At 40.7% G+C, this 17,117-nt stretch overlaps 1 protein-coding gene across 1 annotated transcript in view; it reads left to right on the top strand.

Moving 5' to 3' along the window:
* The first annotated feature begins 565 nt into the window (after positions 1-565).
* The window catches only part of malrd1 (MAM and LDL receptor class A domain containing 1), a 39,871-nt gene continuing 23,319 nt past the window's right edge, over positions 566-17,117 (top strand). Inside the window, exons 1-18 of the mRNA XM_041065996.1 lie at positions 566-743; positions 1,602-1,733; positions 1,827-1,915; positions 2,011-2,175; positions 3,605-3,701; positions 5,830-5,961; positions 6,511-6,663; positions 7,866-7,971; positions 8,563-8,930; positions 9,099-9,541; positions 10,090-10,177; positions 10,270-10,449; positions 10,601-10,757; positions 12,356-12,512; positions 12,626-12,736; positions 14,030-14,243; positions 14,347-14,594; positions 15,805-16,093. Coding sequence (XP_040921930.1) covers positions 566-743; positions 1,602-1,733; positions 1,827-1,915; positions 2,011-2,175; positions 3,605-3,701; positions 5,830-5,961; positions 6,511-6,663; positions 7,866-7,971; positions 8,563-8,930; positions 9,099-9,541; positions 10,090-10,177; positions 10,270-10,449; positions 10,601-10,757; positions 12,356-12,512; positions 12,626-12,736; positions 14,030-14,243; positions 14,347-14,594; positions 15,805-16,093 — 3,307 coding nt within the window. The remainder of the gene's footprint in view (positions 744-1,601; positions 1,734-1,826; positions 1,916-2,010; positions 2,176-3,604; positions 3,702-5,829; positions 5,962-6,510; positions 6,664-7,865; positions 7,972-8,562; positions 8,931-9,098; positions 9,542-10,089; positions 10,178-10,269; positions 10,450-10,600; positions 10,758-12,355; positions 12,513-12,625; positions 12,737-14,029; positions 14,244-14,346; positions 14,595-15,804; positions 16,094-17,117) is intronic.

Below are 17,117 nucleotides of genomic sequence, written 5' to 3'. Positions count from 1 at the left end.
AGGCTCTTCAGTTCCACAGAAAGACATAGTTTTGCAATTAAATCGTGTTATTAGCAGAGGTTATTTAAAAACTGCCTGTGCTCAAGGGTAAAAATGTAAATACATGCATGCTGTTTAAGTTAGCACTCAAACAAACACATGTGCAGACAGCAAACCAAGTACTTACCCACAAATAAGCATATTTCCCCAAACCTTATCTTAACTCTAATCTTTAGCCCAAACCCATTTCAAGAAGACAGAGCCACCAAAACATCCTGACTTTTGAGAATTTTCTTGCTTTCTTTCTTCTTCCTCTTCATGACATGAGTCAATGTTAAATACAGGAACACATGAACCAGCAAAGTGACCTTATTGAGCAACAGCCATAAAAGCCATTTATTACCCTTTACAACATGCTAACAGGGTGAACACACTTACAGGATCAATCCGAGACCCAAGTAAACTGTACACGGTGAAGCGACGCTGTACCTCGACAGGACTTTTTCCTCATGCCCCCACAACAAAATGCTTTACTTGGAGGTGAAAATAAGGCGTTCTAGTTAGAGGACAAACAATAACGAGGATGATGACGTTGCTGCAGCACTCGGTGTGGCTGGTGTTGGCCTCCTATTTGGTGTTTACCCGCGAGTGTGTCCAAGGCTGTTTGACCCAGGAGTTTACCTGCACTCACGGGTTATGTGTGCCTGAGGACTGTGTGTGTGATTTCACTGATAACTGTGGAGATGGCAGCGACGAGGAAAACTGTGAGTAAAACAGGAAAGCGTACAGTATAATCTAAACCTGAATGATATTCAGAGAATGTGCAGATGATAAGAGAAGAAGACATTGGTTGGATAGTGCAATTGAAAACTAATTTTAACCATGGACAGTAAGGAAGCCTGACTTGCTTCCAAATAATCTAAATAAGAAATAGTTCAAATAAGTAATAATAAAATAATTGCCTCACACTTAGGGCTGCTTCTAGTCCAATTTGTTACCAAAATTACCACTGGTTTAATACTATACTGAATGTATACTAAAAGATGCCCTTAAAGATCTTGGCAACTCTTTACCTTGTAAAGTACACTGTTCTATATTATAAGCTGTTTTGTACTTGGAAGAAATGTAAATGATAAAAATTCAAAGATAAAAAAAACCATAAGCTTTGTTAATGGCTGCATTTCTTAACAAAAATATAAAGATCTGAATGGAAACAACAGTTGCTCATACTAAAAGTATAAGCAATATCCAAGTACTATGGCAGCCAAAAAAAGTAAATAAATTAAAGGAAAAGAGGCTTTTGTGAAGATATTCAGTTGTTTAAACATCTTAAAATATGGCCTTATATAAATGCCATTCTGATTCCCGTCTGGAATATCTCTGAAAATACAGTATTATTGCTAGTGTTTTATATTCCCTTGTTGCACATTTGGCCATAAAGTAAAATTGGAATCCCTGCTTAAAATGAGAATCCACTTCTGTGCTGATGAATCTTTATTTTGCTTGCAACCCACAGCTTAATCTGAATAAATGAATAGTAGTAAACTTATATTTCAGGGTGAAACAAAAGGGCACAAGTGAAAGGAGCAAAACAGTAAAAGTGTTACTGATTTCTGTTGAAGGTTTCAGATATAAGAGGTGTAACTTTGAGGGGGGATTCTGTGACCTGATCCAAAGCTCAGAGACAGTATCTGAATGGACCAGAACAACTGAAGTCCCGGGACTCAAACATGACCACACCAACAAAACATCAGGTTAGAGCATTTTGTATTCACAAGATTCACCTTATATCTGGAGTTTTTTTTCTCTCATGCATGCACCCCATTAATTCTTTCTCTCTCCATCAGCATATTTCTTGGCTCTGTTCCCTGTTGGAGGAAACAGAACCACAGCAGACCTGACCAGTCCTGTTTTCCTACCCAGTCAGACTTGCCAGGTAACAAAATACTCGGACTTTGGCATGAACCAAGACGAATCCATTCAGAACATGACATCAGCTGATGAGATAACTTTCTCATTTTCATTCCACAGATGAGATTGTACTATTATGTTGGGGCAACACATGGAGATCTTCAGGTCCTGGTTCAGACTCATCCACTGGGTCAGAGCACGGTGCTGTGGAGGCACCCCACACAACTACAGAAGGAAACTTGGCTGCGGACAGTGATTCAGTTTTCCAGTAATCACAGTTTTCAGGTCTGTAACTTTCAGAATTTACCACAATGATGTATTATAGTATGGAATACAGTCAATTGATCAATAAATAAAAGACAGACCACGAGTAATGCACCTGAAACAAACACTCAATTCATATAAAATGAACATATTGGCATAAATACTTACACTGTGTCATTTGGTACATTATGGTCCCAGTATAGAAGCCATATTTGCTGATATTGCAGGTGTCAAGGATGTCCACTTGACACCTACATATACATATATGCAGTATCTATTTCCTTGAAACTGATAAAGTCATCACAGCAGAAATGAGTTGCACTACAGGAAGACTTTTATATGCAGTGAGGGGGTTACTGACCCAACTGGACCCTTCAGAGGCCATCTGGAGTCCTGTAAAGCCTGCTGTTTGTGTCCTTCCAATATCCTCAGACAATGTCAGTGTGTGACCCTTCTCCCCTTCTCTGCTTTCACCATCTGTCACTGACTGCAGCCAGCTCAGTTTCATAACATAACTGAACCAGCACCGGGGGTAAAGTGAGGTTAGCTCTCTGCTAATGCTCACTTTTCCCTCCATTAATCCACTTCCTGTTTCAAAGGCAGTTTGGTTAAGTGGGTTTTTATTTATTTTTTATTTTTAATTTCATTCTGTTACATTTATGATCTGCACTTTTTCACCTACTTAAATTCTCCAGAGTTTTCCTTAGAGTTTTTCCTTTGGGCATCTTTATGAATATTTATGCATGTAAATAATAATATGCATGCACAAACACAAAAACAGAAACATAAAATCTACTCTGTGATGTGATTAAGGAGTAATTTTTTTTTGTAGGGTCACTGCTACTGAAAATAACTATAACAATAACAAGTGACTCTGTGGACTTTAACTCCACTTTTTTTCTGAAGGGTACATTGTCTGAATCAGATAAACACACTAGTTTGGCTGAAATCATAAATAAACAGTGACGTACACTCATTGCTGTAGAGTATATTACTTTTATGGTCCAGTTTTGGGGGAAAAAAGAAACACCAGATGACAAGAATGACCAATGAAAATGATGTATTTGAGTGCATTTTCCCATCACACATAATGACACAGCACCATTTGTTTAGATCAGTCAGGAATGATGGGTTATAAAACTCTGCTTGTGTAGATAAAGCAATTGTGTGGACTTTGATTTTAGATTTTTATCTTGTGTTGTGTTATCTTGCTACTTGTCCTCCTACAAGTTTCTATCTTTTTGATTTTATTTCTATATCTTTGTTTTATTGTTTGTAATGTTTAAAAGTTTAAAGTTTAAAAACTGCTATAGAAGAAAACTTTATTATTATTATTGCATAAACATATGGAAGATACCACATGCACCGATGTATGCAAAGGTACAAATGCATACACATATGTGTACACATCCCAAAATACAGGAAGATAAATAGCTTGTGTATCCAGCAGGTGGTCATCCGAGGGGAACTTTCAGCTGACAGCGAAGCCTCTGAGGTCCTGGCCATCGACGACCTATCCTTCAGTCCCGGCTGCGTGACTGTGCCTGGTACTGCCACCATTAATAACATCTCACTACACAGACGGGACGAGTTCAGACCTTGACATTTTGAAATATTGCCACACATAAACAGACTGCTACAAACTTGTTTTGAATACTGATAACAGAGGGAAGGAGCTACAGCACCCAGGAGGGGATTCAGAACAGAATAACGGAATCATTAAAATAGTGCTTACCAGTCATTCACCTGCTCTGAATATGGAGCCAGTCAGTGGCACATGTTCCTGCTCTCTGCCTGAAAAACAAACACGAGATGAACACTCTTTATCGATTGTCTCATTCAAGGTATTGTGGCCTTCAGCTTTTTTAGTTTTCTTTCCCTGGTGGAGCATCAAGGCCACTCTGATTGTAGTGTGGAGCTGCTCCAGAGGCAGAATTAATATCACTGGTTTAAGTTAGATGCTAATGGCCAAAAGGCAAACAGTCAAAGTAGCAGATAGCTGGTGAACAAAACAGCTGAAGAGTCTAAATAGGCAACTGTTTGCAACATGTTTTGCAATATCAACATCAATTTTGTAATTTTACTGCTCAAAAGGGGCAAAAAAAATCACTTAATGCAGGTGTAAAGTTAAATAAAGGGTTAAATAAGAGCAAAGAACACTGCGACCAGTGTGGCAGACTTCAGGGTCTACTGGACTGTCTCCAGGCCTAGTTTAGCATGTCAAAGTGGATGAGACAGGTTGACGTCACCTTGGCACTTGGTCCCTGAGCTTCCATCTGTCTTCTGCTCCCACAAAGAAATTTTTCATAGCTGGGCTGTTAGCAATCTGGCCTGGTTAATCATATCAAAAACCAAAAAAACAAGTGAACAAAAGTTTAGGGGGCAACAGCTAGTTAAAGCTACTTTCGAGTCTTCCCAACAGCAGCTCCATATGACTACGTCATCTTTTATTGTCAAAGCACCAGTCCTGGAAACGTTACCAATCAGTTTCATATTAAAATACCAATAACACTTTACTACATAGGCAAGGTTTAATATGTATGGAACATAAATATACCGTGGCCTGTTGAGGCTCAGGAAGACATGAACATTACTTTGATATGTGGCCCACATCTAATATTGCTAACTACATGCCATGACGGCCACTTACTCAGAATTCTTTATGTCCCAGATCTTCCACATAGCCAATAAATTGGTTGCACTGAATTATGGGGTTCACAGCATCGATGAATTTAGATTAAGTGCACTGTCACAAATAATGGCAATATGACCATTAAACACTGGCCTATAATTAAATGGAGGCATGGTAAAAAAATAATAAGACAGAAACATGTTATTGTAAATTATTTTTCCAGCAGAAGTTTGATGCCGCTTTTACGCCCTGTCATCATAAATCACACTCTTCGCATGTGCGAGTTTCTCCAGGGGTATTTGCATGTCTGTACATGTTTTGAGAATAAGCTGGCCAAAATTTACTATGGCTCTTCTTTTATATGACTAACTCATATTCCCAGTGGCTGTTGGATGGCCAGGTCTTCCTTTGTCATTTTGTCTTATATTTTATCTTGGTAAGATGAGTCAGTTAGTGAGACACTATTCAGAGATGTAATATTCCTGGACTGTACAGAAGTCAAGGTGTTAGTCCAGCATGAATGTATTTTTCCATTCATTCCTGTTACGTAAATATCAGGAGCAGGGCCCACTGAGATATAATTCTCCAGTTGGGTGCCATTAAACTACTGCAGAAGGAGAGGCCACCAAAAGCCATTTAAAAATTGTACAGTTTTTCGCTTATGTTTCTAATACTCCTCATAAGCAAAATGTAATTGAGTCCATTTAAGAGATGGAGTCTTAGATGTACTATTGATCATAATATCTGAACTTCATTCATTATTTCACAGTTGAATCTAATCTACCATAACACAGCTAATGTACTTACTCTTCTCTGGATGCAGCTACGCTCATCTATGTTAATCCACCATTATCTCCCATGAGTAGTTTTTAATGATAAAATCACATGATAGGCATCAGTGATAACGACTGTAAATCTTTGCATCTGGTGGGTCTACATTTATTTAATAGCTCTCAGATATCAAAGTGCCTCTTGCAAGCGAATACTGTAATTCCATCAAAATGTCGATTGTATTAATCTCTGATTTTGCATTCCTGTGGCAGAGGGCAGTGTATCCCCTCCTCCTGTTTGCCCTCCCTCGTGGTTTGCCTGTGGTGGTGGGGAGTGCATCAAGAAAAGTAAAGTGTGTGACTTCAACCCAGACTGTCCCCACGGAGAGGACGAAGCCAGCTGCCGTAAGAACCTTGTTGCCAAGTAACAGATTCAAATGATGCACATCCCATTCCTATGTTTCACTGAGAACAGTGTGGTGATTTGTATTCATCGGTCGGGGTGACGACAGTGGTTGAAGACACTCAAAGATTAGGTATTCTCAGATTTTTTTTGTTTTTTTTTTTCAGTATGAACAAGAGTTACATCTTTTTATGTCAGTTTTTTTTTTTAAATTGAACTTGTCAGTATAGCTTGATAAATAGGCACCAAAACTGGAGTTTATCCAGAATGCAAAAACTTTATTGAAGTAGTAGATGAAACACTCTCAACATAATGTCCACATATTTGCACAATGGGAAGAGCAGTGGGTTCAAGAAGTGTTTTCTGCATTTATTCCCATTTAAAATTGTCCTTCAAACGACAAACATTCAATGTTATTGAACACAGAATCACCATTAAAGATTATGTAATGTGATTAAAAGCTCCAGAACAACTACCGTTGGACCTTGTATTCAGATTGTTGTGCCCAGTGGTGTTTATTTAGATAGTTTCTTATCTTTCTACCCATTCAGCCTCTGAGTGTGACTTTGAGAGCAGTTCCTGTGGCTGGTACGAGCTCACCCTTGGTGATGGCTTTGACTGGGTCAGGGGTTCATCTGCGGAGGTGCCTCCAGACTACCATGAACACCCACCGCCATTGGACCACTCTACCAACAGCACTGAAGGTATAGAAACAATCACATCATGCTTGTCCAGAGTATCAATGGCAAAATGTGCCATATGCAATTGCCCATATCAGGCAGTGGAATAAGAATAGAAATGTGATGACCTGATAAGTTGATTTATGTCCAGAGAGTTTGGTCAGAAATAACTAGCAAACTATGATATTATCTACTGATTAAATCAAGGTTTTGTGGAAGGAAAGGAAATCCATTTTCTGTGCGTTTTTTTTTTTTTTTTTTAGAGATAAGCACTTCGTGGGGAAATGCTTTCTCAGCCATCTGAATAATGGAAAGGAAATCGACATATTCTGTACCCATTCTGCATATTAACACTATATCATTCACGGAAATACGCTACACTATACTCATTCTGAAACACCATTAGTCTCACCACAACCCGTTACTATACATTGTGCCTCATTATATCTTTATACTTTTCTCCACATCAACCTTCCTGAGTAGACCTAACTCTTCGAGGCATGGATTTAACAAGGAATCTTGTTGCACGCTGACTCCATGCAGGACTTTTAGCAGCGCCATCTGTTACTTTCGTTATGTACATAGTATGAACATGTTGTGAGAAGATGCTCTGTTGGGTTCAGATCTGGAGACTATCCAGGCTGTAAAAGGAAGTGAAAATGACGTCTCTTCATGTGCTTCAAGCTTTGTGAAATGACACATATCCTGGTGAGAGCATCTGTTTAAAGACTTAGAAAATATTACTGTGACCATAGAAAGACTCATCTTGTCTGCCACAACATGTAGGTATGTGGTGGGGTGAAATGAAATGGCTGTTTGCACATTTGCAGCCCGGGCTGTTCAGAAAAAAGCCTTTCCATTGTCCTCTGATCTATCTCATCAACAAGATAATGTTTCTGTGGTGACTGCAGATGATTAGATATGTTTTGTTTATCCCACAATTTTCAATATACACTAGACACTGTAATGCATAAGAGTCCCAGAGGGAGAGGTATTTCTGAGTAGATGAATTTGGCCCATCTGGCAACAACAACAATGTGCAAAAGCATTTAGCTGAATAGTAAATGAGCCTCTTGACTGTCTGCTTCTATAACTGTTTAAATGTTTTTAAAGGTGACTCACTGGCTGTCTGGTGGAACAAGTTGTTTGCAGAAATGTGGAGATGTGGCTAATGAAGTAGATGCTGAATATGGTTTGAATATTAATTGCCGTCTCACTCACTGCAGGCCACTTCATGTTTATACTGAAGAACAGCAGCAGTCTATATCCAAGAGCTGTTCTCCGAGGACCCTGGTTCCAACAGTCGGCCTCTGGGTGTACCATGACCTTCTGGTGAGAGTCACATGCAGTCTAGCCTCTTCCACCAACTTTAATTTCTCTTGCCATTCTACCAATCTGTTCGGCATGACTCTTCATCATAACCAGAATTATTCTACCTGTAGATCCACCTACAATGTTAGACTTTTTCTATTTGCTTCTGTTTTTCTTGATGTCTTTCCCTTTCTTCCAAACATCATTTCACCTGCCTCTGTTCTGCTCTGCTCTCTCAGCATCTCTCTTATTTCACCCTCACACACAATGAGAAGATATGCATCTGAATCTGTCATGTTTTGACAGTTTAATGGCCCCTAAAAGTTTATGTCAAATGACAGATTATATTTTTTCCCTGGGTGATTGGAGGGGTACTCCAGGCAGAAAAGTGCCAGAGGTTTATAAATTTCATTTTTTCCACAGAGTAAGCAAAAATCTTCTTGTATTATGTCCAGTGAGCATATGCATTATCACAAGAGGAATCTTTGATTTACAGTATCTGGTCTGAGGAAGTAATTTCAAAAGTATAATACCACCAAATGCACACATTGCCGTACTGGAATCTAACTGTCAGTAAAATTTTTGCTTCCATTTCTCCCTCATCTCTTTCAGGCATTATAATTCAGGCATATCGGTGGGTGCTGCTGACATGTACCTTCGAATCAATGGAGTCCATAACAACACTGTCATATGGAGAACCTTGTACGATCAGGGAACTCGTTGGAACCAGGTCACGGTGCAGCTGGGACGCATCACCCAGCCCTTCCAGATCGCTCTGGCTAAGATCAGCCTTGGTGTGTTCGATGGGGTCTCCGCCTTGGATGATATCACCTTCAAAAACTGTTCGATGCCCCTGGCAGTGGCAGAGTGTCCCCCGCACACTCATTTCCACTGCGTGCACACCAAAGCCTGTGTGGAGCGCCTGCAGCTGTGTGACCTTGTGGATGACTGTGGGGATGGATCAGATGAGGAGGGATGTTGTGAGTGTCTCTTTTAATCCACTAGTAGTTACTTTTGGTTACAAGAAATAAGTGCTCAGACAAAACTAACAACAGTGTAATCATACGCTTCATTCAAAATACCACTGTAAACATTCAGAATTATTCTCCTCAAAATGAATGAAATTCATTTTCTGTCATCTCTCACAGCTCCAGAGCTGCAGTGTAACTTTGAACACGGACTGTGCAGCTGGAAACAGGAGCAGAGTTTAGATGTGTTTGACTGGACCCGCATCCAAGGCCCCACTCCATCCTTTAACACAGGGCCCTGGAAGGACCACACACTGGGCACTAACTACGGCCACTACCTCTACATCGAGTCGTCCACCCCCCAGGAGTTCAAGGACACGGCCGTGTTACTGAGCCGAGTCTTCCAACCCACCCACCAGCGCGGCAAAGACCCCTCCAAGTCCCGTCACCACTGTGTTTTCCGCTTTCATTACCACATGTTTGGATCACATGTGTTCTGCCTGGCTGTGTACCTGAGGACCGCCTCTACAGGCCGTGGTCACATGCTGTGGGTACGATATGGAGACCAAGGAAACCTATGGCACAGGAAGACTCTCTACCTGAACAGCGCTCGGCCTTTCCAGGTAACTAATCCAAGGATATAATGCTGCAGAAACTGATTTGCATTCAGTCCCCTTGAGTAATCAAAGATAGACATGCAGACATGAGCTTCAGGTAAACACAGTTCCTTGGCAGGCAACAATGAAACGCTAGTGAAGCAAAGAGAGTGTATTTAAGAGTGCACTCCAGCATTTCATGATGAAGTTCTGTTCAATAGCTTCACTGCTCGACATCCCTCAAGATGGATGTTCTGTTGTCATTAACCATGAGTGAGCATTAAAGACTTTTCGCCCATTAAGGCATTGAAAACAGGAGCTCTGTTTGTCAAGATAATTGACTGCAGAAAAGGGTAAATGTGGAAAAAAAAGAGAGACACTGATGAATTAAATTCAGACATAAGCTGATCTGTTTGCTCGCACAGTGGGCATATTGCCATGAAATAACAAGGCATAATGATTTGACATCGAGAAAGTCAATTGCACCATCACACCATCTCAGCTTAGCGCAACTAAAGAACTTAGAAAATGAATTTAGATCATCTTGTGTTTCTTTTCGCTTTCTTTGTTGCCAGATTTTGATTGAAGGTACAGTTGGAGATGATTTCAATGGAGATATTGCCATTGATGATCTTTCCTTCCTGAATTGTGTCCCCTATGAAGGTAAATAAAAAGCCATAGCGACTCACAGGCTTTTAGGTCAGTGTTCAATCTCCACCACTGATTTGTGTTTTATACTGTGTGCCCTGTTTTAGGGGAACTCCCAACGCCAAATACCACAACCCCTGCAGTGACCACTCGAGCTCCCACAGTCCAGCCCCACAGCTGCCCTGATGGAGAGTTTGTATGTGGGGCACATGGGGAGTGTGTTCCCCAGATCAAAGAGTGCGACTTCAGACCTGATTGCTCTGATGGCTCAGATGAAGAGAACTGTGGTAAAATGTGTTTTCTTCTCTCATAATTTCTGTATCACTTTCATGCGCTGTTTTCACAATTTCTGTTGTTTCTTCCTCTTTCCTTTTTCCATTTTCCTTCACATTTCCCTGCCTTTTTTCTTTGTTAACCTTCATTTATGAATTTCTCCAGTGAAGGAGAAGTGTGATTTTGAAGGTGGTGACACATGCGGTTGGATGAGTGTCGACCCCTCTCTGGTCCCAATCCATGCATTTCGCTGGGCACCTGATCAAGGGGAAAGCATTCATGATGGAGAGCAGTATCATCGTCCAATTAATGACCACACCCTGTGAGTTCCAACAAAGCTGATTATGGTGATACTTTGAGAGCTGAAACAATTAGTCAATGAATCAATTGGCTGACTGAGAACAAAATAAAACTGCACCTAAACTAATTTTTCAAGAAAAAATGCCAAACATTCTCTGATTCCAGCAAAGCGATGCTAGTAAATATGGAACTGATTTTAGTAAACTGAATATCTTCAGGTTTTAGGCGAGTGGTTGGATGAAGCAAGGATTTTAAAGATGTCACACTGGGCCCTGGGAAATTTCATTATTTCTTAGCTTTTAAAGATTAATCACTTAATTGTGAAAGTAATGGGCAGATTAATTGATAATGAAAATAAATCACCTCTCTAACTATCTTATTTACTTAGCTGACTGAATGAACTGAAACTGGATAATCTTGGACAATTAGTGACTTGAATTTCTGTTTTAATGCATCATCTTTTTTTTTTTAATCATCACTAAAAGCAAAGACATGAGAAAAAAATGGACTGTGAAGCTGAGTGAGTTTGGCCCATTATAGTGGATAGACAGTGACCTGATTGTCCTTATCTATGTTTTATTGAGTGGATGGTGAGAGCAGAAAATGGCAGTGCACTTTGACCACTACATTTCAGTAATTTCTTCCCTCAGCCAGAATTGCAGACACTATCTTCTTTCATAACCTCTTCGTCTGGCTGCAACTCCTCCTTCCTCACTCCTTGGCTGGCTGTCAGTCGATAAGCCACGAGTGAAATGGAGACGGGAGGCTGTGTCTTATTCAACCCAAGCAGAGCCACACCTCTTATGAGAATTTAATAAAGTGAAGCTGAGGGGGTTGGCGCTGATATAAGCCTGGTGCTGAGAGTGTGAGGATGATGAAGCCAATGAAGGCAAGTACAGCACTACTCTTAATAATGTCATGTAAACTGTGGTTATCAGGACTGCATATAAGATGGGAAAAGGGCAAATCCTCACAACTGAAAAGCTGGAATGAGAGAATGTTTGGCATATTTTCTTAAAACATTAGTTAAACGGTTGATTGGCTATCAAAATCATAAACGATTAACGTCTTGATTGATTTACTGAGTGATCAACTTTTCAGCTCTAGTTGTCTTAACTAAAAGAAAATAGGTCTGCAGCTATAAAAAATATGAACAAATAAAAGTAGCTAGTGCATGGAAAATAGGATGAGGATAGACTTAGGAACCAGACAAGTGAGAGTTTTTATTGAATTTCATAATACATATACAGAACAGGATTTGTTCAATGTTAAAAAAAAAAAAAAACACATCACCAAAAAAAAGTTTCAAAAGGTGGATGCTCAACCTCAAAAATACACATCAGCTCTCAAAGTAGGAAAATGTGGCACATTGTCAAAGAGCTGAGTGCCTGTGCATTGTCATGTTGTATTAAAACGCCCTTGTTGATATGCTGTGGCCTTGCTCAGAGTGTCCAGGTGGTCATGTGTGTACAATCAAATCATGTTAATGAGTTGATTTTGCACAGGTGTACAATGAGCCAAACCCAACACTGATGCAAACTCTCTGATCACTCACTTCTGGACTCACAGTTTGAGGACATGATTGTGATATTGTCCTGTATTTCTTCATTCCTGTGACAGAGGCAGCCCTGAGGGTTGGTATATGTGCGCAGACAGTTCCAATGGCCACTATGGTCAAACCACTGACCTCCTGACACCTGTCATCTCCTCCACTGGTCCTCAGTGCACCCTCGTCTTCTGGTACCACATGGTTGGATTCACTGTAGGATCACTGCAGGTGAGGAGAGGAGACATGCTCAGCAGAGGAATAGCGCTTGTTTCTGTTTTCGGGGTCTCATCAGACTTGGGTTACAGAAATATTCATGTCTATTATTCTTACAATATCTGCAGGTGCTGCTGAAGTACAGAAATGTCACTCATGAGGTTTGGTCTCAGACTGGTAACCAAGGCAACAAATGGAGACGAGGAGAAGTGTTTTTGGGGTTATCAAACAACTTCCAGGTCGGTGAATTTTTTTTTTTTGTTGTTGTTGCTTAGAAATTCTTTCATGTGTTATAAAGAGATTCAGAGCAATGAAATGGTTTATAGTACATTTTTTCTTTTAATCAGTAATATTGGATCAAATGTCTTTGTTTTGCTTTTGTGTCATGCAATATTAGATCACTGCTCAGATTTACACCACTCCATTTAACAATGCTGTTTTTCATATGGACTTCAATCTGTAACAAATTGTTTTCTACTGTTTTAAATGCCCAAAGAACTCACGAAAGGACTAATGATAAAATTGTTAAGAAGCATAAAACATTTTATAAAATTTGCTTTGACGCACATGATGAAGCCAAATGGATTCTTTTATTGGCAGAAGAATAACCAGAACCAGAAACATATGACTATTAAATTAAAAAAGGAAGGGCAGCTTGATCAACAACAGATATTCATAACATGTGTTCATCAGACAATGGCATACTTTCATCACACCCTCTTTGCCTCATAATCGCCCACATTAATCATCTATTTACACAGGCTGAGCATCGCTCTCCAAGATGAGCAGACCAACGCCTTTGCCATGATGTGTCTTCCATAGTGATTGTCATTATTATCATCATCATTATAATAATACACATGTGATTCAGATTATTGACATTCAGTTCGGACTGAAGGACAGCCTCGTAGATGACTGTGCACATCAGCGTAATTGGCCTAATTTCAGTCACGGCAGGCTAAATTGGACAGGCAGACTTCATGATCAATGATGAATTGATTGAGTCTAATTGAGTCTAATGAGTCTGAACTTGTGTGTGACAGTAATCAGAGTTGCAGTTCCTTCACGGTGTCTGTCCGCTGAGGTTATTCCTGGTCACTGTGACCGCAGAGGCAGAGACCCTGTGTCACTCCTGGTGGCTTGGTTGCATCGGGAAAAGTTATTCATGTGACTAAATACCACGGCCTTTGCACGTTTTCACTGATGCGCATTAACCTTTGTCAGACCAGACAGACAGTCAGATCTGCGCTGATGGTACAATCAGCAGCTGAAGGGCCTTTAAACGCTGAACCTCTGAGAGCCCTTTTTCAGACTCTAAGTGCCCTTTTCCTCCTCTCTCTGAACACTTCATCAACTGTCTGCCCTAAGACACAGAATATCAAAACTCATTAGGATAGAAGCTATCGGCTCTTGTGTTTCAGTGTCTTGTCTGAGAATATTAAACATCAGCCCTGGAGTCTAAAAATGTGATTACATTTGTGTGATGGCAGACAGGACTAAGAGTTAATCCTGGGTTTGTTGTCCCTTGTCAGGTGGTGTTCAGAGCTAAGCGAGGGATCAGCTACATGGGCGACGTGGTGATAGACGATGTCAGCTTCGTGGACTGCTCCCCTCCACTGCCTTCAGATCAGCCATGTACAGCTGAGCAGTTCAGCTGTGCCAACAGCCACTGCATCCCTCAGGACAACCTGTGTGACTTCATCAATCACTGCGGGGACAACTCTGATGAGGATCACTACATCTGCAGTGAGGCCTTTTCTGATGTCTGGCCGATGATGCCCGCAGAAAGATTAATTTCCGGATAACTGGATAGCCTGAATTGATTCCTTTCTTCATTGCTGTCTTTCAGAGGGCTTTAGTGGACGCTGCAGTTTTGAGTTTGACCTCTGTTCCTGGCGCCAGTGCCGACAGGATGACTTTGATTGGCTGATCAAAGCTGGCAGCACGCCGACAGTGGGCACGGGGCCATCAAGTGACCACACCCTTAGAGACCCCTCAGGACACTACCTCTACCTTGAGAGCTCTTTCCCACACTCAGTTGGACACGTTGCCCATATATCAGGACCCCTGCTAAGCCGCAGGAGCTCACAGTGCAAGGTGAGGTCAAGGTCAAAGGGCAGAAGGCAGAAGACCAAAGGCAGGGGTCAGAGTGCCATTCCATGCAGGATATAAATTATGAAATGTAGATTAAGCAGCAATTTTTTTTGATCATACATATAGTTTCTTTATTATATCCTTGTAAAATCGGAAGTGTAAAAGATGAGTTGTAGTTTTACATGAGAGTCAATTTTTCCTTTTTGCAAAATGTTAAACTACTTGTGAGGGTACCCTTCAGAAATTGATGTAAAAACATGAACCCTCTAATCAGTCATTCATGCACTTGCAGTCACGGCTGAAAATGTGATGTAACTAAACAGGCAGGTGTGTGTGTGTGTGTGTGTGTGTGTGTGTGTGTGTGTGTGTGTGTGTGTGTGTGTGTGCGTGTGTGTGTGTGTGTGTGTGTGTGTCCTCCCAGCTGTCAGCCTGATGCTCCACAGGGAAAGATCTCTTGATTGACTGCCCAGTTTGCTCTGTGCCTTGTGCCTGTCTAATCCCACTCCCGACCTGTCAATCAATCACACAGTCAGCAAAAAGACACCAATTACACTGAAGGGAGGGCTGTGGTGGAAGTGAGAAGGAGAGAAGGACGAGCAGTCTCTCTCCCCTGAGATGGAGGGTGTAGATGTGCTGTTGTCGCTCATGAACATGCCTCCATTTGGAGGAGAAGCCTATAAGACATATCACTGGCTGGGTGCTACATGATGGAGAAACACAATTAATCTCCAAGCTTTAATAAAGAAAATGGCCAAAGGGAAACAGTGCATCAATCCAGTGACACTATTAACACTTAATTACCTTTGTATATTCATGCTTTTGGTTTTTTTTTTTTCCATGTTCTGCCATGAGGGATGGTGACCAGGAAAAAGGAAATGTGAAAAGCATTGTGGAAAAGAAAGTGCTTTCAGCATCCCTAAGGAGACTTAGCATATCTCTCAACAACCAAAGCACATCATTAAGAAGCAGCGATGTAAATATTTACCGGAAAAATATAGTAAAATTTAAATTACATTACAGTGGAAGAGGTAGGGGTAATTTTTATTCAGCTTGGCAGATAGAAACTAAGCTATAAAGTAATATTTCTGCACTGATGTTCTGTAAATGAGACGAAATTGAATATCAGTGAGGGCATAACTCAAAAACCCTTTACACTCGGAGAGTCATTGCCTTATTTTGACACATTTCTCATTTTCCGTTTCCATTTGGCCAGATGCGTTTCTACTTTCACATGTCTGGAGACGGCATCGGGACGCTCAGCGTGTTCAGGAAGAGTGAAGGAAATCTTCATCTCCTGCTGAACCTGACGGGAGACCAGGGCAACTACTGGCAGATGAGGGAGATCCCGCTGAGCTACACAGGAGACTTCCAGGTCATGTTTGAGGGCAAAGTGGGCCGAAGTTCAAAGGGTGACATCTGCCTGGATGATATCACTTTCTCTCCGGGGTGTCTGCTCGCCTCTTCAGCAAAATTAGAGGACAACACTCCTCCTCCTCCTGCAGGTAAACCCTCAACTTTGTTTCCTTTGCTTTGTTTTATCTATGCTGAGCTCACGTAGACATTTACTATTTTCATTTTTCGCCCCCACCTGCCCTTTGGTCCCCACTGATCCAATTCATATTCTGGGCCTGCAAAGCCAAATGACACACTGTCGTATGTTTGCACTGCTGCTAAATAACAGCAGTGACCTTTGACAGCTTCACCACAATATAAAGTAAAGTGCAGCAATTCACAGCGGCAGCTAAGTTCAGCAAGACACAAACTAAGGTTAAACAAAGCACTGTCCTTTCCAAACAAGAATTTAGGTACAAAGTCTGGCTTTTTTGTACCAGAGCCATAAAAGATATACTGAAAAGAGCCAGTACATTTCTGCCAAAAACTGGTTGCCCCCGATGAAGACCTGGGTGAAACTGGAACATATTGGTTTTTATTATTGCTCCTGAAAAAACAAGCCAGTTCACAACAGCTTTTTAATTCCACTGTGACAAGGAGAGACTGCTCGGCCTGCAGTCTTCTTCTTACTTATAGTAAATATCTGTACAGCTGTTTCCATTTAGCTGGTTTTTTTTTTTTTTTTACATAAAGCCTTTACACAATGCATAAAATTCACTGCAGAACCTAAAGTACCAAATTAAATGTTTAAATAAAATTAGGAAATGTATTAAATTACCAAGGTGTAGAAGATGATTACAGTTTTGATGACTATCACTGAAATACTTTGCTCATATTGGCAATCAGAGAATTTTTGGCTGCTGGGATATTACAAGCTCGTCTTCATTTGTAAGGTGAAAATTGGCAATTTTCTGAAATGTATGCAATTTAAATTCAACTAATCTAAATGGCATGACCAGAAACTGAAGATATGAATTACATATTAGATGTAAAAATATCTGAGCAGCCCTGCCATGTCACCCAGTTTCAAGCAGAATTATGTTGAGATACAACGGAAAAGCACAATAAAAAAGAAAGAGGTCCCACACAAGGTTTGTCACCATCTGACTAAAGTGAGCCCCATCATTGTCTCTA

The sequence above is a fragment of the Toxotes jaculatrix genome, chromosome 20 (genome assembly GCF_017976425.1).
Source record: "Toxotes jaculatrix isolate fToxJac2 chromosome 20, fToxJac2.pri, whole genome shotgun sequence".
NCBI classification, from domain to species: Eukaryota; Metazoa; Chordata; class Actinopteri; family Toxotidae; genus Toxotes; species Toxotes jaculatrix.
This window is presented reverse-complemented; position numbering and strand designations above follow the sequence as displayed.